Source organism: Nanorana parkeri, unplaced genomic scaffold, assembly GCF_000935625.1.
Source record: "Nanorana parkeri isolate BGI_ZX_2015 unplaced genomic scaffold, ASM93562v1 scaffold190, whole genome shotgun sequence".
Lineage (NCBI taxonomy): Eukaryota > Metazoa > Chordata > Amphibia > Anura > Dicroglossidae > Nanorana > Nanorana parkeri.
The window spans coordinates 530727-556715 of record NW_017306458.1 but is presented as its reverse complement, the minus strand read 5'-3'; the positions used below and the strand labels follow the sequence as shown (position 1 = coordinate 556715).

Sequence of the window (25989 nt, the reverse complement as noted above, 5' to 3'; positions counted from 1 at the left end):
AGGTCACATATGATACAAAAAAGTAACAGAAAACACTACATATGAAAGAAAGAAAGAAAGAAAGAAGTCTGTTAACAAATGTAATATAGAATAAGTGTTACTGTATAAATTTGATCTTGATTTTAAATCGAAAGAATATACATTTCAGCTCAAAAGGCCACTCGTACTTGTGCGTACTCGTACTTTACAACTAAATTCTGCTGACCTGCAACATGGATCTAAACGAGTTTATAAAAGAACTCCGAAATAGTTTTTTTTTTTTAACTGCTGGATTTCAGTTAGCCTTTAAATATAAAAGCTTTGGGTGTCTCCCCCTTCCCAGGATAGTAAGGGTTAAATGTTCTTTCAGTGTAGGGGAGTAATAAAGCAGAGCAATACTTATTTGTTGATCCTACAGGCTTCTTCCCCACTGGTTCCAGGATGGACAAAGCCACTTCTTTTCCTTGGAAGATGTCATATACAATGCAGGACAAGCAATGTTGCACTGTACATGAGCAAATTCAGGGCCTTCCCAAATTCTGGGGCTGGAGCAGACCAAGGAGGAGTGCCAGCTGTCAGGAAAGCAAGGAATAAGTATTCCCTTACCACTCTTAGGCCTGGTTCACACCTGGGCATTTTACAGCGCGTTCCTACGCGCTGTAAAACGCTCAACATGTGAAAACCAATAATTGCCTATGGACATGGTTCCCACTTGGGCGTTTTACAGCGTGTAGGAACGCGCTGAAAAACGCCCTACGCCCAAAGAAGTACAGGAGCTTCTTTGGGGCTTATTGCTGCATGCATCCATAAGGAGACAGCCGTATAGTCCTCGTAAACGCGAATTTGTCACGCGTTTCTTTTACCGCAAATCGCGGTAAAAACGCGCGTCAAACGCGCATATTCCATACGCCCAAGTGTGAACCTAGCCTTAGACTAAATGATCCTGGAGGGCACTCAAATATTTTTTAAGGCTGAATGGAGTTTAGCTTTAAGTTTTTAAGGCTAGAAAAAGTTACAAGATATAAGATGCAGATAATTTACATGCAGAAGAAATCCAGTCCCACTGGTACTCTCCCTATGAGTATACATCCTGCAAACATCAGTGCAAAAATACGGAACGTTTTTCGAGGCAGGCCGTTTAGGATCTACAGGCATCTCTAAAGGTGGCCATAGACTGTACAACCATCGCAAGACCTTAGTTAAAAAAAACGTGATTAAAAAAAACGTACGATCTGCCCATCTTGGACAGGCAGATCGTACTCTCGATCATTGCAAGCCCGCCCCCCTGAGGGGCGGGCTTCCGATGACTGCAATGCTGAACGGGCAGTTGCACGACCACCATTAACCCTTTGTTTTGTTTTTCAAACAGTACTGAAACAATATTCTGCAAACCGATGAAGCCAAAATTGAACCATTCCGTAAATGTATGCCGGTTTGGAGAAAAAAAAATGCTGTACAGGAACATCAATACCTGGTACCAAAAATAGACCATAGTGGAGTGAGAATTATGACGTGTAACCGCCTCAGGAAAAACTGTCTTAAGGATGTACGAGCTTTCAATGAGCTTACGACCATCGCAAGACAAAAGGTCTTGCGATGGTCGTAAGGTGTATGGGCACCTTTAGAGGACAATTACACTGTGCACCTGTATGGATGCAAATTTAAATAGATTGACTAAATAGATCGATCAAAGGTGCAACAGATTCCTGCATCTACACTTAACTGTGTGGATGGAGTAATCTCCACCTGGGCCAATCTGTTGCACTTTTTCCATCTGACCACAGAAAATCTGCAGATAATTGTAAGGTGTATGGGCACCTTAACTGAAAGCTGACACTACCCCAGCCCCAATTCCAAAACAGGTTATTCCTTTGCTATTGTTATTTCGTGGCTGATGCAGGGACAGTGGATATTGTATAAATATGTACAAGAAAACACAGTTTGGATTCATTTGCTATATGGGTGCTTAAAATATTGCTATTTAAAAACTGATCATTTTCTAGTTCAGAAAATGTATAATATGAAATAAATGTATATATTTTCACAACATTTTCTCAAAACTGCATCTGTGTGCCAGTTTGAATGAACCAATCTTACCTTGACTGTACTGACTGGGATGAACAGAGAACTGTTTGAGAGTTGTGCATTCAGATTCACATATGAGGTTCTTCAGCAGTGTGTTGATTTCCCCAATGCCTCGGGATGTAGCTTCATACAGCATACTTCTGAGAAAGCCAGTGTTAAACAGCGAGCCAGACCTAAAACCAGACACAGACTGCGTATAAACAATCTACAGTGTAGGAGGCTTAGTATGCAATCTGGTAAGGGATCAGTGACTTTATATTTTCGCTGTGCAAACAAAAATATGCATTCTAAATATTACTTCAACAAACTAATAAAAAAGAGAGTCATAAACTAAACCATCCATTTTAGGTAAGAGGAAACTGTCACAAGACATGATTGATTTCCATGTACCAGTAAAAACTCTGCTAATTTTAAAGCTATAGGATGTAATCATTTTCATACACCACCAATCATGTGATCCGGTATAATGTATAATATATATATATATATATACTCAAATTTTTCCAATCAAAAGGGCTATTGAGGCCTCAAAATGCCACCTTCCAGCTCAAGGAACGTGTGAAAAGCTTTACATACTTAGCCCTGAGGGGTCTTTTTCAGTGTTATTCCTAAAATTATCTGAGCAAAATATATAACACAAGATTCTACTTATTGAAAGAGCTTATTATTGTAACTTAGGGACGTCCACAAGACCCGTCATGGAGATGTCTGAATGGGGGCAATGATAGGATCATATATGGTCATCTTTAGATTTCATTTATCTTGTTTAAAACATGGTCTACTTAACGACAGTACAGAGCAGTCTGAAGCGATGGGGGGCTTTGAGCAATTGTTTCATGCTGGCATACCACAATAAGATTGTTCAATATATTTACCGTTTCAAGGATCATTTGTTGATGAAAACTGCCTTAAAAAAGGAGAACTGTGAGGCGAGTGAAAATCACTCAGCCTCATAGTTCGAGCCGACGTGTGACAATGAAACTGTAACACGTCGGCTCAATAGATTGGGAAGTGAGCGAACACATATCGTCGCTCGCACACTTCTCGATCCTGTCCCTGCAAAAAGCAGTGACTGTCACTCACGGCTCCCTGCAGGGATTCACTCCCCCCTCCTCCAGCGCTGACTGGCGGATCGGACGGGGGAGGAGGCGGGTACAGCTGGCTCTGCCTCTAGATTGACAGCTGGCTCTGCCTATCACGCAGCTGGGTGGATCTCCACAGTAATGTCGGGATACGTCCCGGCTGTGGCGGTCTCAATATACAGAGCTTTGGGTCACAGGAGGATGCTAGTTTGTGTCCTCCCGTGACCCTTAGGTGAACCATAGGGAAAAACACGTACCCCATAGTTCTCCTTTAATCATACCATGCCAGTTGGAGAGTTTGATCATAAAACGACTGATTTTATCAAAAATAACACTGGACGATCTAAATGAATGCAGATATATTCTATTCCTTTCTGTGTTTAACAATTTTTTTCAGCAAAAAGTTGTTTGGAAAAAAAATTTAATCAAATGTAATCATCACTTTGATATTTTATGGCACCATCCCATTTTTATTTTGTGTATAAACAAGAATTTTGGTACAGAACACGAATCTGGACATTTAGCAACCAATGAACTTTGCATTGTGACAGTAGAAGACATAATATACAAGTACAGAACAGCACTTACCACATTGGGCCAAGCAAGGCTGCTGATCTCCCAGGCATACTTTTGTGGCAATCACATGGCAGCTGTTTATATGGATTTTCTAAAAGATAAACAACATTGTTAAGAGATACTACAATGCTTTTGTGCGAATTGTCCTTTTTCGCAATGCATATTTTTTACACTGATGTTTTATATGCCTTTACTACACACAGGAGGGCTAAATATTGTTCTGGCTCAGTCAGCTGCATAAGCTAATTTCAGCTTAAGCTATTAAGCACTGTAAACAGGGCTGTTTTCAAGGTAAGGAGACACAGAAATCCACTTGCTGGATGGATACAATAATATACAATATTTAGATGCAATATTTCAAATGTACCTGTCAAATAGGGATGTTTTATAAAAATGCTCTATGCACATATATTGCAAGGTAGGATTTTTAGAAAAATCAAACCCATCAGCATAACATGGAATTTTCTAGATGGCTAAATAATGCGATGTTATGCCGATGGGTTTGATATTTCTAAGAATCCTACCTTGCAACAAAGTGCGAATACACTAAATGGTCAAGAGAAGGAATTCAGGAAAAACACACTGGCCATGGTCTCTCCATCTACTTTATGGTCTGTGTATCTTGCAGTGTAAGAGAGATAAAAGTTTGCCAGTGGCAATACTGGTGTAACTCAGATGCTCCCCTAGCTGTCCTGCATGTGTTATCAGTTGGGACGAACCCATAGGCCACCCCGCCAGAGCGGGATCGTCGCAGCCGACCCACCGGAGCGGGCCTGCATGCGATCGTCGGTCGTTCCGGGGAGACTCCAACGATCCGGGACATCCAGCCTGTCGCCCGGACAACACTTGCTAGAAGATTCCACTGAAAAAGATCAGGAAGAAGCAGGTAAGAATACCCGAAAAAAATTCTTAGCTCCTTACTCCTGACGCTAGGCAAAAAACTGGAGACTTGTCAGCAGGTGGGGGGTTTTGGCCACCGGCAGGGGCCGCCCCTAGGCTGTGATTGGTCTTTAGTTTTGTGCCTAGCGTCCTTCTCCTGCAGGTGGCGATATTACCCTACAGTACAGGATCTCCGATCTGTTCCCTGTGTCCTTCAATGAACGGGAGAGAAACTATGTTATTTCAAATACAAAGCTTTGATAAAATAGATTTCACAACACAATTGGGCATCGGAAGGATAAACACAACAGATTTGGGCATCAGAAACATTAAAACACAAGTTTAGGGGAGTAGCCAAAGATCAGCTTTAACAGTATTGCAGCACACACTACTGTCAGAATGCACAGTGAAGAGACATGCTTACAGAAGAACCTTGCCGATTGTGGCTCAGAGATGTACACTCTGGTCCCAAAATGTTCTACCAACTGGTAAAGAGATTGCAAAAAACACAACTTCTGAATTTTGGAGGTCTTGTTAAAATATTTTTGCAAACAACTTTCACCCAGGAAGCACTTATTTTTCTAATTGAATGTCACTGGAGAATTTGTAAATCTTGGGTGGAAGTTGTGTAAAAACATTGATAAATAGACCCTTATGCATCAATGCAATTCCAAGGGGGAATATGGGGTGTCAGAGCAGAAAACCACCTTTTCAAAGCACAGCAAATTGAAGTAATAGTTATAATTAAATACAGCAGGGTCGGCCTGTTTATTCTGTCTTTCTTCTAACTTACACAGTACCATCTGCCTTTTCTGTGAAAATATTCTTGCCAAAGCTGACACTGGATGAGGCAGCAAACAAAGGATTTTATAGCAAGGCTTGGTAACAATTTACTAATGCAGAACATGTGAACAATGTCTCCTGACAAAAGGTATGACATTGATTTCCAAGAAGAGGATCACCATATATTTGTAGGTATTAATTTGGTGAATACCCTCGTCACTGTGGCCAGGCTGAAGGGCAAGACCACGAATGGGAAGATTATGAATGGGAAGATTTGATGAATCTCAGGAACTGCCAACAGCTGGGAAAGATAAGGTAGTTAGAACCGAACACGGGGGTGTTCGGCTCATCACTAATAAGGATGTGGAAATTCCTTTGCCAGGAATTCATTCATGGTTACAATCAGCAGAGAGATTTAGTGAGGAACAGTAAAAATTAAGACATGCTAAGCTTGGGTAACTTTAGATCTAGAATGTGATGGATTGATTCTTCCTATTTGGCGACCACAAAAAATAAAAAACCCTGGCCTCATTCCTGGCTGTGTACAGGGACCAGTCTTAGAGAAACTGGGCCCTACAAGGCTTGGAACACAACAGACACATGGGGAGGAATCTGGAAAATAAGAAATTAAATGTGTCAGAAGTGGAAGCAAAGTTTGTAACGGAGGACACCATTTCTTGGACTATCGAGTTGGAGACCGCAAACCTGAGAAAGCATTACCTACCTGGTTGGATAAAAGCAGATCTTAATGCAGGATTAGGCTTGTCGGAGGACATAGATGGTTTATTTTGAAATGGTAACGTGGCATAAAATCTACATGTGGATTGTCCAGTAAAATTATAGCCAAAATTTTGGTGTCTATTTACCCGACGTGACCCGATCTTTTATATGTTACCAAAAAACTGGGTAATAATAAATGTTTCCTAACATAATGTTAAAAAAAACTTTTTTTTCCCCAAATTTTCTGTAATTTTTCCTAATTATAGTAAAAAATAAAAACCCCAGTGGTGATTAAATACCACCGAAATAAAGCTCTATCTGTCCCCAAAAAATGGTATAAAATTCATTTCAGTACAGCGTTGCATGACGGAATAAACGTCAGTCAAAGTACCGCAGCGCTGAATACTGAAAAATGGCCTGGCCAGGAAGGGGGTCTAAACACCTGGTCTTGAAGTGGTTAATAATGTTGTCCAACCTGGCCCCAAGTTAGCCAGAAAATTGAAGATTTCATAGAGAAATTGCATCTACTGACCAGAACTTTAAATAGACTTTATGCCAGATGGTAACAGTTGAAAAAGAGGTACGGAGGTAATCGGGGTGCAAGCACCTGTGCAAAATGGAGTGCACGGAACAAGTAAAGAGTACCACCAGAGCTAACTGGAATAAAAACTTGCTAGGTAACGCCCCATTTCCCTCCTACTGGTATACTGTAGCAGTGAAGTCAAAATGAAGGAAGAGAAAAAAAAATGCTTCACAATAAAAAGCAGGAGCATTTGAAATTGCAACTTCTAGTAAGCAGATGCACATAGTGGCAATTACAGGGAAATTGAAGATCAGAGTAAGACACTGTAGAAAGCCAGAGATTTCAGTACAGACTCTTGGTGGCAGAGCTGACTTGTGTATTTGGTTATTTTGGTGGTAGTCTACACATTTTTCTTCATAGCTACCTATAGTAGTGTACTCATGGCTGCTTCTCTGGGTCTAAGACACCAGAACCCATAGATGAGGGCACAGGAATATGCCAGCAGGGAAGAAAGAAGCTGTAATCTATTCTAGAAGGTCATCAGGAAGACTATAAAAAAAATGGAGACTAAAAATAAAAAAAGCAAGGATCAGACGGTCTTCTAACATTTACTTCTAAAGACACCGAGCAAAGAGTGTGGGTGATCGGGGGTTTCTTGCTTAGTGTCCTACATCCTATACCCTATAGGTATGGCTGGATTTAAAAGAAAAAAATACCTTTGTACTGTGCATCACTTACCTTCAAGCATAGTTCCTTCCTTCTGGAAGATTCTTTCCTCACACCAATGGCAATGAATAAGGTTATTGATCATTTTTATACTCTCATCAGCTAGTGAAGGACCTCTCAGAACCCGTATTATCACAAGGACGAAATGCTCCAGAGCAACGGAGAGCAGAACCTCAATGCCTTTATTACAGCGAGCAGCCGCTCTAAAGAGAAGAAAGGATAAAGCAAATGGTTACAAAGCTATAATTGCAATACAGCAGTAAAATATCTAGTTGTTGCTACCTAGCAATAGCAGCCAGGACAATCCGCACTGCCAGCTCCTTGAAGTATTCTGTCCTAATTATGTTGCAGCCATAGTGGCGTTTCGCGACATGCACAGTTTTGGCATACAATGATCCAGTATCAGTTGAGGTCACGGACACAATACCCAAGTTTTTGATATTTCGAAATGCTGCATCCAAATAATTCACAGATGTCCCAAAGGGATCCAAATGGCTGGAGAAAAAAAAAACAGTAAAAAAAACATTTAATGGGAAGTTCTAGTGAATTTGTGTTCGAGCAATACATTTTTCAATACCGTAGTTACAAATAATTACACAAATAATCCAAATACCACTAGTATCCAGGTGGCAGGCTCCAAGCACAATAAGTAGATTGGGCAGGCTTGTGGTCCAAATACTGGATTGAAACAGATAGCTCTATAATGTAGACATAAACTTCCCAAGCATTAGACTTCCATGTGAACCAGCCACATAGGAAATAGTAAGATTTTAGTCCGACCAGTAAAAAAATTTTCTAGGAGCACATTACAGAACACATGATGGCATTCAGGAAAGTAGGGTTATACTACCCCCTTCAGGAGACTGGACACTGACACAGCACAGTTATTGTAAACAAGCAAAGGTAGTAGTGAATCAATGGAACAGAAGGGGAGGACCTGTGTCCTGAAATACACTCAAAGAAAATAGGATTTTTGTCTTGGACTGTAAAATCCCTTTCTTTGATTGTACATAAAAAAGGGCACAGCAGCAAACAAAAACGCCAACAGGCCCACGTAAAAACAGATTAGCACAGGGACTTGAGAGCGCTCACAAAGCCGCCTGAAGAACCTTACGACTAATGTTGACACAGATGAGGCCTAAACATCTGCCTAGTAAAATGTAAGTCTGTGAACAGAGGACCATGTAGCGGCCCTCCATATCTAAGAACGGATGCCTGGAGCTGGAAAGCCCAAGAAGCACTAACAGAGTGTGCTTTGTATTTCCAGTTTCTCAGCCAAATTGGGATAACACCTATTTTATATTTGTTACATGTTACAATTGACAGCATAACCTAAAAAAAATGCTTCTTGCGGTTCAAATTACTTTACTTGGGTTAGGGTTTCTTGGCTTCTTAAGGGTAAAATGTTCTGCTTCCTTCTCTTTCTTTGTAATGCTAAAAGGGGCCGAAGGATTACGACCCTAGCTTCTGCATTTAAATGTTAATAAGAGAAACACAATCCTATGTCTTTTTATAAGGGCAGAAAGCCTTGAAGGTGCTTAGAAAAACCTTGATTTAGCCATGTTGCCTGCTACATCAAAACATATAACAAAAGTTGAATAAAGCTGTGTATGAAATACCATCATAGGATTATGAAACTAAGTAAAAACATTTTCTTGCCTCAAACAGTAGTCTTTAAAAATAAACACCAACTACAGGACCATAGCGCTGCAAGGGAAACATGCAAACATTTAGGCAGTCTGCACAGAACGAAATAGATGGCATAACTGATTTGAACTCTAAATATAGTCGATTAGCAATGCTTTCTGCTGTATATATCTTTAACTTATATAGAACTTTCTCTAAGGGCAGCTTCCCTGCTTAGTTGGCGGGGCTTCAATAGCCAGCCTGCTATAGGCTATTGCAACTTGAAATAGCCAATAGCAGGCTGACAATTGAAACCCGTTCACCTCTTGGCTCTGGAAGCTAGCCGGCAGGTGAATGGGGCTGCAGGGGGAAGTGGGGCGCCGCAGAGGGTGGTAGCTTGAGAATTACTATTAGCTCTCAAGCAACCATAAACTACAGTTATCCAGCACCTACCGATCCCCATGGGTGCTGGATAACTGGGAGTTTACTGTATAATGAAATCTGGGCTATATTAACTCTTTGAAGACATACTTTCTTGTCTCCACCTGTGAATGTCAAGCAGAAAGGGAGGGGTGGGGCTTACTGGAGAACATACAGAATTGTTACACTTCATGAGTTATTCTCAAATTCACAAAAATCAAACTGACTTTTTATATGTTTTATGGCTATATAATGTACAACGTTATTTATAACAGTAAGAAAACTTTTCCCACAACTCTACTAAATTTAACATTTTCTACACACTGACAAAACATTTTGTAAGAAGTAATTTTGCTTACATGAAATCGAAAGGCCGCGTGTGCATTAAGATATTGGCATCCATTTGAGTTACTTCTACTGTGTTTACAAATTCGTCTTTATTTGTGGCCACTGCTTCAGATATCTCTTCGTCTTCCATTAACACATTCATCTGGTTAAGGTGACAGTTTTCCCGAATAACAGCTGTTGAGGTCTCACTAATGTCATTGAGCGTGACTTTCACTGAATTCCCAAAGTGCTTTGCCCACTGTAATCCCATGATGCCTAGAAAAACAAATAGTTTCACAGCTGCAATAATCGTATGGCTAAAACCGGTATGAACTCTATTGAAGCAAAGTCTGAAGGGGTTTTGTTCTCCGTAAATAGCCCAATAACTTTGGAATAACAGTAATAAACAGTGTTAATATTATTTACTAGCAAAGGTGCCCATTCTTTCAATGGCAAATTCAGAATGTTGTGTTTTATTAAAATGTGTCATTACTTAGGTAGCTTGGGTAGAACTTTACATCACTGTAAACATAGTTTTAATAAAGCTTTGGAAATATGGGAAGAAAACGTCCAACATTATGACTGAGCCAGTCACCCATAGTTCAATTGAACCAAATAGACTTCACAAAACATGGATGATATCTGCACATGCCCAAATAATAAATTAACACAGCCATTGGGACAGCAGCATGTAGGCTTCAAAAGGCATAGAGCTGTTGGCATACAGCTCATGAAATTTGGCTTTATGATTACAGTAATCTGTGTTACACTAGTACTCTTCTTTTTTTTTTATGCATTTATCAAGGCACGTGTGTTGTATGGCTGTTGCGCAGGACTCTATAGTCAGAGTGCAAAATCTACAACCCTCTCATAACCTGCTGGTAGAGGCAGACAGACCGCAATACACAATTGCATGGTTCTGTATCATGGTGACTCTTAAACACCTATCCCTCCAACTCCAACACCCTTCCTCCGTACCTAACCCCCCCAACTCCTATACAAATCCTCCATACCTAACCCCTATACCCCTCCTCTGTAGCAAACCCCTAACTCTTATACCCCTCCTCTGTACCAACCCCCCCAACTCTTATACCGCTTCTCCACCCTGTTTAGGCCCCTGATATCTCCCAAAGCCCCTAACAAGTAAAGTAACTTTAAAAAATAATTTAAAAACAAATAGTAAAAAAAAAAATAGGGTAAGAGAAAGCCGTCCTCCAATTATAGAGAAATAAAAAAAAAATGCTGTGTGTTTTCCTTTGTGGTACAATTGCAAATAATTGTGCATGCAGTTTTAAACTAAAGTAAAAATGTTTGTAACACTCCGTTAGTGTATTGTATTTTAAATAAAAAGTTTTTTTTTTTATCCGATTAATTGAAAAGATAAAAATCGGCCAAGGAATCGATTATATAAAAATAATCGTTAGTTGCAGCCCTTGTTTAAAGTTCATTTTTTATTTTTAGGGTGAACTAGCATCTTAAAGATTTTTGCTTATGGTACACATATGCAAGAAATTAATGGAGCAAAGTTGTCAGTGGGTTCTCTTAAAACATACTTACATGTATTGTAAACTATTTTACTGTAACATAGAGATAGTAATCATATTGCAATAATCTCTCCATCATCTCTTCTTTCTGCTCACCTGTTACCATGTTAAGAGGCATACACTGCATTATTGGTAATAGTTTTGTTTTATTGTATTGCCTAGTTTCCTTACGTTTATAATTAATATGATCTTTTAACAAAAGAAGATGAATGTGCGTACATACTGTCCAGTTTTTACAAACAGGAATAAGCAAGTGCAGAAGGATGGAAGTAGAAGAAAATGACCATGGAAAGGAATGGGAATGTAAAAGTATGTAAACCACAGTAAATTGGCTAGTGCACCGCTGAGGAAACAATGGAATGAAAACAGCACATGGCTTAATCTTGAGTAGAAAAAAAAAATATCAGAATACGTGCTAAGGAGGGAACTTCTGATACCCTGGATTGCATTTCTCCCTCCTGTGGGCAGGATGGGCAGTTAATTAAGTTCCTCCTCTAGTGTTTATCGTCAATGAAGAGAGTGGAAGAGTGGCATAGGCAGGCACTGCCTGCGCTGCTTAGCTCAGGGGAGAACTTTAGCAATTAGCACAGGTTTTCTTACCCATCTGATGATCAGTGTTTCCTCTGAGTTGCAGGCCAGTGGCCATCTATCACCAAAGACAATAAATACATTTTTACACTAATGAGCCAAAAATGGATAGATTGAGCAAGTGTTATCGTACGATACCTACAGCCATGGTCATGACAAAGATATCCAGTACCAAAAGGGAGGTAAAGCAGAATTAGCAAGAGCAAATCAGAGAGCATGTAGTCTGCAGTGATGAGTCAGGTGGGAGAAGGGACCGCAGCAGAAGAGAGGAAAAGGGAGGACAACAGCATACAGATTGCCAGAGGAAAGAAACAAACAGTGAAGGAATTAAGCAATTCTCACAGAATGTAGTACAGAGCCAGGGGCAATAAGAAGCTACAAAGCAAAAGTGATGAAGGACAATGTAGCCTGCAGGGGGAGTAGAAACCAAAGTAAAGGGACATGGGACTATCAGGATGACAGCAGACATATAGGGGGGATGGAATACTAAGGAGCGAACAGATGGATAGGTATGCTCCCTGAGGATGTAAATAGAATTATGTGCAAGAACACTCCAGTACAAACTAATGGAAAGCAGGAAATGGTCTTCTTTCTTTACACCATACAGCAGGCCTCAAAATTTCCACTCGCCCCCTCGCAATTGGCTAGTGAAAATTGCGTGGGGGCGAGTGGAATCTCATAGGAGGTATGCCGCCGGCGGGACACTACCGCCGCGGCGATTGCACGCTTCTGTTCTCTCTTCTAATCGGCCGCTGCAGCTACAGAGCGGCAGAGGAGAGAACAGATGCGAATGATCGCCGCAGCGGTTGTGTCCCATCTCTAGTCCCGGCGGCGGCTCACCTCGATGACATTCAGTTCTGCTGTCTTCTGCAGCTTCCTCCGCCCACCTCAGCTGCCAGGAAGACTGCAGAGACAGCGAGACCGGCCATCCAGAAAGTTATGCAGCAGGGGGAAAAGAGGACACATGGAGGATCTCTGCACCGCCCACCCCCCACCAGGAGAAAGAAGAGGCACCTGAATACCAGCTAAGTGCACTGTAAGTCCGTTTTCTTTCTTCCTTACACTGTGCGTCACTCTGACCTTTGCGCCGTGCGTCACATTACTGACCTCTGTACTGCTGACTTCTGTACTGTGTGTCACACTGCTGACCTGGCGGAGCTAAGGCCGGGGCAGGGTAGGGGTTAGGTGGGCAACTGGTGGCGAGTAACTTTTAAGGCCCGGCTAGTAGCTCAGGACTTGAAATTTTAAACCCTGCCATACAGGATAAAAAACCAATTGGTGAGTGTGAGAAATTCCAAAAGGAACAATAGAATCAGCAGATGTTACTATGGGTAATTACACACCATATACTGTACAACTTTTTTCACCAAACATGTGCAATGGAAATAAGATCACTTGGTCATTTTGATTTTTTTTTAAGAGGGCTATGACTCCAATTTAAAATGCAGAAAGAATATTGCAGAATATTTATGAACAGCAAACTAAATAATTTTTACATCAAAAGTAAATGAAGAAATAATATTCTGTACCTGTGGCACTGAATGCATCCAGACATTCTAGAGGTTGTCGTTCTTCTCTTAACACCGCAAGGGCACAAACGATCAGCTGTCTGCAATAAATCAAATGCACACTGAAGTTGGGTATAGATGGTTAGAATTTCATTTGAAAAAAATGTGTCAATTTCCTAAATAATGCGTTCAAATTGCCAATCAACCGTAGTGACAAAAGAAAATTGGAGACGATGGAAAGTTTTCCTCGAATGAACTCTAACACTGAATGTGGTTTTCATTTGGGAAACTCCATTCATTTTCAAAAATAGAGGGCTGCTTCAATACTGCTGGTGTGCGTTGCCAAGCACAGTGCTGATGCACCAATCCCGGTGTATTGCACGTTTACCTTTTTTTGTTAGAGCTTTATTGAAATGTCACAAGTGACAATAATTAAGTGCTATGGGCACTTAATTAAAAGGTGGGGTACTGCATCACGGTCCACTGCAAGTATTTTTTTGTTTTTCAGTGCACACCACCATAACTCAGTGGTGTGAACGGAGCCCATTTAAAACAAGGAGAATTGTATTTTCTAGAATTGGTAGCCGAGCTGGAATAAGCAGCAAGCGCAGCCCTAACGGACCTGGGGTGCATCCAGCGTGCATGTTAAAATCAATCGACATTTCAAATTTCTTACAATTTGTTTGGGGAGCTAAACTGCATTTGCTTGATCACTCTCTTCTCTCTCTCCCAAAACAGGGAGGCATTGGCTTCCCCAACTCAGTACTGTACTATCAGGCAGTTCCAGTACCCTGGAATGGTATAGGAAATCCCACATGAAGAAATGGGTTTCAATCGACCATTAATTTTCCTCTTCCCAATTAGCGGCTCTGCCCTGGCTTCCCTTGAAGAATATACGCTCCCTATCCTATCCCTTGATCTCAGCTGTGGTTGGAACAGTTGCAGTGAAGGAGATAATGGAACAGCCATTTTATTTATAACATATACAGCTTCGATTAAATATAATTTATTATATTTTGTCATCCACATCCGAGAATGCTATTTACAAGTCCTTCATCTACTGATTCCTGTCCGTAAACTATTGTTCTTTCCGAAGCATTGTAAACAGCGTGCGTAAGCGACTGTTATTACCTAAACAGATACCATAGGAAACCAGATTTACACGTCAAAGCATGTAGATAGGTTACCGTCCGGTTTAGAACATATTGTATAAGAAAGATCCAGCCAGTTAGAGCAATGTGTTGTATTGCTCTCCCTGAATGTTTGAACAATAAGTTAAATTTACTTTTTCAATTCGGCTTCAGCAGTCTTGACTACACCGTCAGCAGTAACAAAACTCATCGCACTACCTGCCTCCTCGGGAATGCTCAGGGTTATCATACATTCTGCCCTCTCTCCCAGCTTCCAAGATTCCAGGTTCTCGCAATTTGTGAGCTCCTATCTCTTTTGCCTCTCTCATTTACAGTCTGGTGGCCTGCCTAAACAGACTGGAGACTTACAGGGTATGACGTCTCCCCCTCTCCATTACTAAAGTGTTCTATAGCTTCACCAGTTCCAGGTCAGTCCTGAAGGGGAAGGAACATGGTACTCCACGTTCCCCTTTTGATTGACTCTGTAGTGATCGAGGCTTAGTCAGACACATATTGTCTCAATGTGACTCCCTCCTTATACGGTGACACTAAACTCAGGAGTTAAATCTTTCAAGTACACCAACTATTAACAAAATTGTATCTTATTTGTGCATCACTCGGCTGTAGATCCTCAAATCATCTCTGGATTCATGCCGACACTGTCCTTCCTTCTGGAGGGTGGCTACTTTTGTTCCCCATGGTCCTTGTGTGGACTTCAAACTCACGTTTAGTTTACTCATTTGTACTGAGATTATAGTCAGTTAGAGTAGGAGCTGGGGGCACCTGGTAAGGCAACACAAGGTTAAGGGAAAGGCACAAAAGGTAATTTTAGTCTTACACTAACAATTTAACCCTGTGTTGATAATCACATCATTAGAAACACATGAATGTATTGCAAATGTATACCAATATGAGTTAAAACACTTTGGGGTCTATTTATAAATGTTATTACACAAGGCTGACATAACTTTTAACCAGGATTAACATCTTTTACCAACTGAATAAAATTGAAAGCTGTGTTAATCTTCCGTCACAAGATTTATAAATAGTCCCTTTAGTATCAGAAAAATAAGTTACCAATGTAGGGTTGTACTAGTACATTTGTAATAGAAAAACGATCAGGGGGATGAAGCATCTGACATACCGGTTAGTCTTCATTACTGGATTAAAGAAAGTTCCAGATTTTTGTGGTGTGCGACAATTGGGAAGAACTTGTACCTCAGTGTTCGATTCATGTAAAATTTCCTGGGGTCTACTACCTATAAAGAAAAATAAAATCATGACTAAAAAGGTAAACTATATGTGGAGCCATTTAACCTGCCAAAGGTTTTGTATTTCTAGCCATCCAGTTCTTATATTTACACAGCCTTTCCAGATAAAAGGGGGCAGGAACATCCCTCAGTGTACAGCAGAACATCTAAGACCGTCGCTCGGCACTGCTGGCCCAAGACACAGTACGGTGACAAACCCCCAGAAGAACCAGAAGGGCATAATCCTGATGTCCTGTGAAAGCAGAGCCATCACAGCCAGCACTGCTGGAGCATTGAACCATATACGCTTGCAGGCTTGCACTAGGGGAACAATATATCTAGCCTGTGGCTTAACTGTAGATCAAAATCTAGATCAAATCTTTGACCTAGGAAATTACGGTCACAAACACCACTTATGAAGGGTGCCAGATCACACTTCCAGGAACACTAGTATTGCAGTGGAAGTAATGCAAACACTGAAATATTTATTATAAAACTAAATAGAAAAATGTCTCTCTGGAATGTCTAGCAGATAGAATGCAGTAGTTGGCAAATCGCTCACCAGCTGATGATATTACTTGACTCTCCCCTTTCTCGACATGACGTTTGATATGTCTTATCATTTCTGTTCTTCTTCGAGCAACAATTGCAGAGCAGATGATGCAATGGTAGTGAGCGCTAGATTTATTGGGCAACTGCAAGAAAGCAACACAGCACAGCAGTTAGCAAATCACAGTGGCTGCGAACTAACATTTAATTTGGAGGTGTAACAGAATTGATACTTTTCTTTTGTAGGATTTATCGTAAATGCAAATAAATTGCACAAAAAAAAAATGTAAAAGCCTGCAAAAAGGGAAACATTCTATTGGGTGCAAGCCACCAGTGGAATCTCTTTGGTGTCATTCACATGGATTCAAACATCCTTGCAGGGGGCCTTGTTTATGTGCCAGAGGAGGCGCAGGAGTTCCATGCATCTGCTTGTTGAAATCAATGACAGGCTGCAAATTTTCCCACACATCCCAGTGTTTTCATACTGTAAAGGGATGGATGCACAGCATGTCTGAGTGGCAGAACCACGCTGCCACCGGAAAGATCATCTCAAATATTGTCGGGATCCACCCTGTTGCCTGATTGCCAGCTGGCTCTGCCTCTCTAGAGCCAGAGCCATTGGACCGGCTCCGTGTCATGTGATTGGTTACATTGCCAATTACCTCGTGTGTCTCTGTACCTTTAAGGAGGTGGGGCGTCCTCCTGACAGGCCTGCACCCAATTTGATATCTTCTGCCCTCATGTGCTCCAAGATGGAGACTCTCATAGTTTAGAGTTAGGACCGCACTATAAGAGGTGCCTTGGCGCGGCAGTGCGGCTTACACATCCTTTGCAGAAGACGTGTATCCAAACCTCTGTCATTGTCCTTAGTGGTGAGACAAGTTGTTTTACATGCTGGTTTGTGAGTGTGCCATGATGCCTTTCTACTGTTCCACTGTTCAAAGCCCATTTCGTGTGCACCTTACTGTATAACTGGTAACAAATTGTTGAGTGCGTTTGTCGTTTGTTTTGTTTTGGTTACATTGCCAAGCCCTCCCATTCCTCTTACATCAGAAGCAGGGGAGAGTAAAGTGAGTAATGAACTGATGAATCATCCATTCATTGCTTCCTAGATAAAAACAAGCTTCAGTAGTAAAAAAAAAAAAAAAGTCACCCTCCTGTTTCTCCTATATATGTTAGCTCCATTCTATCTCTACTCTCTACTCTACTCTTAACCCCTTCATCTCCCTTATCCTGCACATTAGTCCCTATATATCTCCATCCTCCCACAGTATGTGACCTGTACCTTAACCCCTTCACCTCTGTCTCCCTCTGTGTATAACCTTTACATTTATTGTTTCTTCTACACCATTACTAAGCCCCATAATTTAACCCCCTCAATGCCTCTTCATTTCCAAACAATTGTGGTTAAAAAAAAAAAAAAATCAGATCACACTGGAGTGTCTACTTTCCACAAAGGAGTAATTTCAGGGGTTTTCATACCGATACTATTTGATATACTTTATAACAGAAAATAAGAGATGCATTTTGTTTTTCAATTATCTTGGTCTTTACTTCATATAGTAATCTATTAATTTTTTTAAAGTGCTTATTAAATACCACCAAAAGAAAGCGCTGTCTCAAAAAAAAAGATATAACCTTAATTTTGTTACAGTGTTGCATGATAAAGTAATTGTCAGTCAAACTTTGGCCTGGTAATGAAGGGGGTGTAACATGCCAGTTCTCAAATGATTAATTAACACATTTCAGTTAAATATGTCTGCTATAAATGAAATACCTCATTTTCATTTTCCGATGTATTTTGCAAGCAGGGTAAACAACATATGCACATTCTGTAGCCTGAAAAGACACATTTAAACCGTTAATAAATAAAAAAAATTTAAAAAAACACCACAACAATCATCTGCATTTCTAATAGACTAAAAAGAATTACTGGATAACTATTAGAATTTAAATAAAGTAAAATAAAAAAACACAGCTGTCATTCATTGCTCTGACTGCTTTAAACTCTTGCAATGAGTCATTATGCACCCGTGCTGGGCAACCAGCAGTGCACATATTTTCCAGGAAATCCAAACATATAAGCTTGCTCTACCGCCTCATGTCCAATGTGAGATCGGTGCTCAGTGGGGGTTCCCCATCAACCCTTGCCATCCATAATTAGTAATCACCGGAACACAAACAAGGATCTAACTAAAAACTGGTTCTTTATTTCATCTTGGCAGAAAAACAGAAAAAAAATTGCTGGCACGTTTCAGCGTGAGCAAAGGTCCTTAATCATAGCTATGCTCTCAGATGGATTCCTGTTTGTGTGCTAGTGATCGCTAATTGACACATTTTGAAGGCAACCTTACATATACACAGTGGCGTAACAACCGGGGGGGCACTTGCCCGGGGCGCAGGACTGAGGGGGGGCGCCGTCACGACCCCCGCTAAACGAAGCCCCTGGCTCCCTCTCTCTGCCACATTCACCCGGCTGTCATCGGGCGGTATTAAAATAAAAACGTGTGGGGGTGGCGGTTTCGGGGTACAGTTCCAGTGGATGTTTATATAATGGGGGGGGGGGCGAAAAAAAATGTTCTGCCCCGGGCGCCCATAACTCTGGTTACGCCACTGCATATACACAGCTGGAGTAATGCAATTCAGCTGCCTCTGGAGATGTCCAAAGTCAGAGGTCAGCTTGACAAACACACATACTGCTTTCTTTTTTAGTAATATTAATTCAAACCCAGTGTGTTTGCAACAACATTCACATTTCTAACTCTAAATAAATATTTAGCAAAGCATTCTTTTTAGGATTCAAAATAATTGTTGATGTAAATATTTAGCAAAGCATTCTTTTTAGGATTCAAAATAATTGTTGCTGTAAAATGTTAATGGTATCCCACAACTTCAATTGCACATATAATCTTTTGGGTCTTAAACTAGAAAACAAACACCTACTTTGTATCATGTCTGCTACCATACAAACAAATGACAGATCAAGGTTTTTTTTTGTATAATTTGCAAACCATTCCCCACCAAATGCTAAATCAGTATAGTTCTAGCAATTCCTATATAGAAGTCCATTCAGTTATTTCATTTCAGGTTACAAACCTTCAAATTCAACAGAAACTTTCCAGTGCAAGTTCTGCAGGTGTCTCAGAAGTTTATTGATGTGACAAGACCTAAATCTGTCTTCTGGACACAATGGACAGGGCTTCTTCAGACCTTGAAAAGAAAAAAAATGCCAAATGTTACCAAAACTTTACATAACATCTGCAAGGTCTATACAGGTATATTGGTATTTACACCTGACTTCATCAAGGTGATTTTGATCCACCAGGTAATTAACCGTTAGATAATGAAGCTTGACATACCATCAGTTTGATTAGCTAAATCCTCAAGGTGGGATAACTCTTTCTGAATAGACTTGTGCTTTCCTGAAAAACAGGACAGAGAGATGATTGTTAAGAGTAAATAGCCAGAAGTGAACAACATCTTACAATCCCACAAAACCAGTTTGGCACATCATAATACAATAATATTTATAGCAATATCAAGATTTATGCATCAACCTGTGTCTTCCGGCACTAGTGGATCTTTTGTGGTCTTTTGCTCTCCATCCTGAGTGTCCAACTCCTGGTTGCATAGTTCATCTTTTAATGAGGATTCTCCTGAGGAAAGCAGAGGAAAAGTGATACATACACATATACATACACACACACATACGGCTTGAAAAATCCACTCGTCCGCGACGAGAGGACGGTGGATCCCGACGAGCAGCTTCCTGGCCGTTGTAACTACACGGCCGGCCGGGAGCTCTACATTCAAGTGATCGGGCGTCTCTAGAGACGCTCAATCGCTTGTATTAGCAGCTGTCACTGCCGTTGCCGGTCCCGATGCGGCCGGGACGGCTCTGTGACAGGAGATCAAAAGGGAGTTAAGTATACGAACTCCCTTTGATCTCCTCTCATTTCCCGAATGCAGGAAGTGATGTAGATGACATCACTTCCTGCATTCAGTGTCGCTCTCCAGCTACAGAAGCTGATGAAGCCGATCTCTGCTTCATCAGCTTCTCTGGGGGTGCCTAGGTGACATTAGGGGTCTTGGAGACCCCTGATGTCTCCATAAAGAGGACCTGTCATGTAAATTGGCTATTACATAGGGGGCTTCTTAGCCACCCATGTAATAGCAATAAAGCTGTGTGTACAAAAAAAAAGTAATACTAAAATTAAAGAATCATTAAAAAAATAAAGTATAAAAAAAATTAAAAGAAAAAAAAAATTTAAGTCCCCGCCCCCCACATACGCACGCAGATATGCGTCGGGTGCGCCTACATGCGAAAACGATGATTGCGCCTATTGTGCTAATATCGCCGCAAACGTCAGAGTGAGAGCAATAATTTTGAATGTAAAGCTCCCAGCCGGCTGTGAAATTACAACGGCCGGCCAGGAAGCTGCTCGTCAGGCTCCACCGTCCTCTCGTCACAGACGAGCGGATATTTCAAGATATCTATCTATATATTACACACACATATATATATGCTTATATATATATATATATATATATATATATAAATACACACACATATACACATACATCATATTGCCAAAAGTATTATTGGCACATCCCTCCAAATCATTGGATTCAGGTGTTCCAATCACCTCTATGGCCACAGGTGTATAAAACGAAGCACCTAGGCATGCAGACGCTTCTACAAACATTGGTGAAAGAATGGGTCGCTCTCAGGAGCTCAGTGAATTCAAGCGTGGTACCGTGATAGGTTGCCACCTGTGCAATAAGTCCATCCGTGAAATTTCCATGCTACTAAATATTCCGCGGTCACCTGTTAGCGGTGTTATAACACAGTGGAAGCAACTGGGAACAGCAACACAACCATGAAGTGGTAGGCCACATAAAATGACAGAGCGGGGTCAGCGCATGCTGAAGTGCACAGTGCGCAGAAGTCGCCAACTGTCTGCAGAGTCAATAGCTACAGGCCTCCAAACTTCATGTGGCCTTCAGATTGGCACAACAACAGTGCGTAGAGAGCTTCATGGAATGGGTTTGCATGGCCGAGCAGCTGCATCCAAGCCTTATATCACCAAGTGCAATGCAAAGTGTCGGATGCAGTGGTGTAAAGCACGCTGTCACTGGACTCTAGAGAAGTGGAGACGTGTTCTCTGGAATGACGAATCACGCTTCTCTGTCTGGCAATCCGATGGACGTGTCTGGGTTTGGCGGTTGCCAGGAGAACGGTACTTGCCTGACTGCATTGTGCCAAATGTAGTTTGGTGGAGGGGGGATTATGGTGTGGGGTTGTTTTTCAGGGGTTGGGCTTGGCCCCTTAGTTCCAGTGAAGGAAACTCTTAAGGCATCAGCATACCAAGACATTTTGGACAATTTCATGCTCCCAACTTTGTGGGAACAGTTTGGGGATGGCTCCTTCCTGTTTTCTTCTTTTGTGTGCTGTCCTGGAAGATGATTTTGAAAATAGGCTACAGGGGATAACATACTTAGATAATACAGTTTCCATATATGCACAGAATAGTTAACTTTAATAACAGACAGAGAGACCGTTCGAATGGCCATTCCCTTGAAATATCAAACTGAAAATATGGACTTGACCAAGAATAGGATTCAAAGATTGATGTGATGACTGAGAATAGAATGTAAGGATTGATGTGAGGACTTTTCATAAACTGAATATTGACTGCTCACATCATAAATGAAAATCATATACAAAACAGATCTGGAAATGACTTTGTGCTCCCTAGGCAGATTTTCAACTGTGGGTGGAAGCCAGCAAGTTTTATCACCAATTGACCTCTTATATCATACAGTGTCTCTAGTTGCAAAATCTACCTACCAGAACAGTCTGCTCTACACTTGCAGCAAACATTATGAATGGAATTTCATCCCTTCTGCTTCAAGTGCTCAAGTGTAAATACACTGAGCATTTAGCTGTGAGAATGACCTGTTTAATGAATGTGGAACTCAAGCGCAGACCTGTGGATTACACAATGTGCTGTGCCAGAATGACCTTCCAAGGAAATCATGCCTTTCATCTATCAAACTTTACACACAAATTACCTTCGTCTTTGTCTTCAGAAAAGCCCTCCATATTTAAATCAAGTTCTTCATCTGTTGGATCATCTTAAAAAAAAAAAAAAAGAAGTATATGTATATATTTGAAAAAAAGTTACACTACAGTCAGGTGTTGGGTCCCTCCTACCTCGAGGGACCCAACAGCAGCAGTGACTCAAAGAGCGCTGGTCCCTTCACAGACCAGCGCTCATTGTAACGCATGACGGGATTATCCTGTCACCGGTTAACGAACTGTACGATCGTGACGGGATAAACGCATCAATGGTTGGGAGGGGGTTATACCATACAGACTTCAGCTTTATTTATTTAATACATGTATTTATATAGACAATATACGCAGCACTTTACATACTGCATATTTACATCAGTTGCTGCCCTCAAGGAGCTTACAATCCAAGGTCCCTATATCACATGCATGCATACTGGGCCAATTTAGGCAGGAGCCAATTAACCCACCAGCATGTCTTTGGAGTGTGGGAGGAAACCGGAACTTTACCCCCATACATGGAATGCTAATGTAGATGGTATGCAGCAGACCCAAGAAGTCAGGGACATGATAGAAGTAAAGGCTACAGAAACAGAAAATCATGCAAGTATAAAGTATATTCAGCAAAGTAAACGGACACAGCCAAGTAGTGAAAAGGGAGGAGCTGTCTAGTCGCTGGCTGCTAGGTAAATTACATCTCTCAAGACAGCACAATGGTTTACACAGAAAGGCATATACGTTTCAGTGCTGATAAAATTATGTTATTAGTGCCATCCTTTTGGAGTCTGGTTACCATCTGTCCCCGTTTCCCAGGAACAGCCCCCAATTTCAAGGGCCTGTCCTTAGGAAATGGGCACCCATGGCCATGGTTACAGTGGTGTATCCAAGGTATGGCACATGCCCTGGACACCACATGAAGAAGGGGGCGCTGTTCTGTGGGTCAGCGAAAGTTTGCCGACACAGAGACAGCTAGAGTTGTAGTAGATACGATGACAGTGGGTTGAATGACCGCATAGTGTCCTAGTATCCAACTAATGACTTTCTCTGCTCAGCGAGCATTTAGAGAGGGGAAGGCGGAATTTTCAATGCTCTGCCTCCTACGGTCAGTGCTCTGCCTCCTCCATCCCTCCGCTACCCAGGTTTTGCCTGTCTAAGAATTCTGTTGCCTCTCAGTTAAGAGAAAACTCTGTGGACATTGATTTAAAGGGTGGCTTACACACTCCAGGCTCTTGCACTCCGTGTGTTATGCACTCCTGACCCCACCACTTCATGCGTTACGCACTGTGTAACCGTACCCTTTCAGCCACTCTCACTGCTAAAGCAATTTGGCCGCAGCCAATCTCTAAATTCAGCTAAACTGAACGTACCAAAACACAGGTAACATGTAGTGCACATTATATCATTTCAAATCCTTTCATTGATTTATATGCATTTAGAAATGTGTAAATGAAACCTAAGGGAGATGTTCCAATCACTTCTTGTCCTGGTTACAATGTTGTCACCATGGACATAAAGTGCATCAAAATCTCCAATGGTGACACAGATGGAAATGAAAGCCAATAAGGATTATAACCTTTCCGCGCTGGCGAGTGTATGTATTGCAGATTTGTTCCCGTTTATGAGATTTCCAGCGGGACAGAGAAGGCAAAACAAGTCTAATAAAATGTTAGCATTCTTCCCAACTCTGCCCAAACCTATAAAAAGGCATTTTTGGCTTATGTTCCACTTTAAAGTGAACCCATACGGTGCATTTTAAACTTTTAAAAGTTAAAGCAAACACCATAATATGCCTTCTGTTTTCTTTAATAGCTCTTCTTCTAACACAAAGAGGGTTTTGATTTTTTTAAGACACAGGCAGAGCACCTTAGACCTGGAATGTGAGATTTGTCAAGGGAGGAGATATCCTGAAGAACCAATATCATTCCCTCCTTAAAGTAGTATAGGACTGGGTCTGATTAGACTGAGGAGGAACCTAAACATGCTTACTTCCTAGCTGTGTTTTCCAAACCCTCCTGTTCTGCTCCTCCCTTAACCCACCCATTCTGTTTAACAATGAACTCTCCAACACCAACATCCAAACATGGTGATACATTTTAAATAGTATGAGATATAATAACCACTTCATTCCAGCCCTGTTATTAAATAACAAAACCTTACTTTGTGAAAGATTGGACTCTTCAGTAGCTTCTGACTCCAGTTTTAATTCTTCCTCCATCATTTACATAGAAAGTTGCCTTGGAGATCCCCGAAAATTGTCATCTGCAACACGTACAGCTCTGACAGAAGTCAACGTTGACTTCCCTTGTGTATCGCTTTCCAGAAGTCACTGCAAAGAAACAAAAACCTAACCATTACACATAAGATGTATTTTATTGCTATAATAAATAATTCTTTACATACCATATGTTATCCTGTACTGATAACTATCTTGGCTATAGCATGGGAGGGCTTTCCATAAGTGACAAATGTTCCTTATATCCAAGATCTTTATTGTCAATGGAAATGTACCTGCTTTTAAACACAGATTGGCTTACGATAAAACAGGATTTTTGTCTTTCCTGTAAAATCCTTTTCTTGGAGTAAAATCACAGGATACAGGGAGTTAAATTCTTTAACCACTGGGTTATGCGTATTATATTGAATTCTATTGAAGCTGCAGGACAGTCCTGCATAATCCCTCCCACTACAACATTCCATTAGTTTTAAGATGGAACTTCCGGGCCTAGTACCAAGCAAAATATGCCTTCCAGGTTCGACGATAGATCTTACAGAGGGTTGATTTCTTAGCCTTAAGGAGCATAAAGATGACAGTGCCCGAAAGTCCTCTGTCCTTCAGGACTTGTGCTACAACAGCCATGCCATTAAAACCAGCAACAGAGAAGCATGGTGGAATGCCGGTTCTTCTGACCGTAGGTCTGGATGATCTTGAATTGCCCACAGACAAAATTATTTCCTCCCTCCTCTAATTCTTTCCTCCTAAGGTAGTGCAAAACCAGGCAGAGAAGGGTCAGAGAGGATCTCCAAGGGAGCAGGAGAGAGGGCCCACTTGAGGCCCCTATGGCCAGTAATTTTCAGCCATAAAATCTGCAATAAATGGAGGTAAACACCTCTCTGGATGTGAAATCAGAGGAGGGTGCTCTTGAGGGAGCAGAGGAGGACTTTGATGCTAGCAGTAAAGGGGATAGGGAGCACAGCATAAGACTAAGATATGGTGTCCTCAGAAAGGGGGAAAACCCTCAATAGTACCATGATATGGCTGTGTGTTCCCCTCTCCTTCCACAGCAGTAACCCTTTGTCTATGATCTGCTATGTGCACCCCAAGAAAAAACCATGGCCATAGGAGAGAGGGTGCACTGTGCCCAGACAATACAGTCAGCAAGGTGACCCAGGCTTGTAAACAGCAGCAGAGTGCAGTCACAATAGCAGGAATTGTGTGTTCCGCCAGAAGCAGTAAGGAGGCGGTGCAGGTGCAGTCCCTGGTCCCTAGGCCATGGAGGAAATGACTTGTGGCAGCAAAATTAATTTTTTTAAATTTTAACTACCGCTAAAAGTGTAACACCAAAGTTGCACTGGAGCCACAGTTAACACTCTAGGGTACTGGGAATACAACCTGGGCCC

The 25989-nt window shown here is 41.3% G+C and overlaps 1 protein-coding gene across 1 annotated transcript in view; it reads right to left on the bottom strand.

Moving 5' to 3' along the window:
- The window catches only part of TRMT1L (tRNA methyltransferase 1 like), a 36349-nt gene extending 11689 nt beyond the window's left edge, over positions 1–24660 (bottom strand). Inside the window, exons 1-14 of the mRNA XM_018555279.1 lie at positions 24529–24660; positions 22371–22433; positions 19853–19951; positions 19655–19717; positions 19392–19505; positions 18073–18134; positions 16309–16441; positions 15641–15755; positions 13388–13467; positions 9759–10002; positions 7636–7848; positions 7366–7556; positions 3735–3813; positions 2077–2237 (exon numbers count right to left, since the gene is read on the bottom strand). Coding sequence (XP_018410781.1) covers positions 2077–2237; positions 3735–3813; positions 7366–7556; positions 7636–7848; positions 9759–10002; positions 13388–13467; positions 15641–15755; positions 16309–16441; positions 18073–18134; positions 19392–19505; positions 19655–19717; positions 19853–19951; positions 22371–22433; positions 24529–24589 — 1678 coding nt within the window. The 5' untranslated portion in view covers positions 24590–24660. The remainder of the gene's footprint in view (positions 1–2076; positions 2238–3734; positions 3814–7365; positions 7557–7635; positions 7849–9758; positions 10003–13387; positions 13468–15640; positions 15756–16308; positions 16442–18072; positions 18135–19391; positions 19506–19654; positions 19718–19852; positions 19952–22370; positions 22434–24528) is intronic.
- Positions 24661–25989: the final 1329 nt, after the last annotated feature.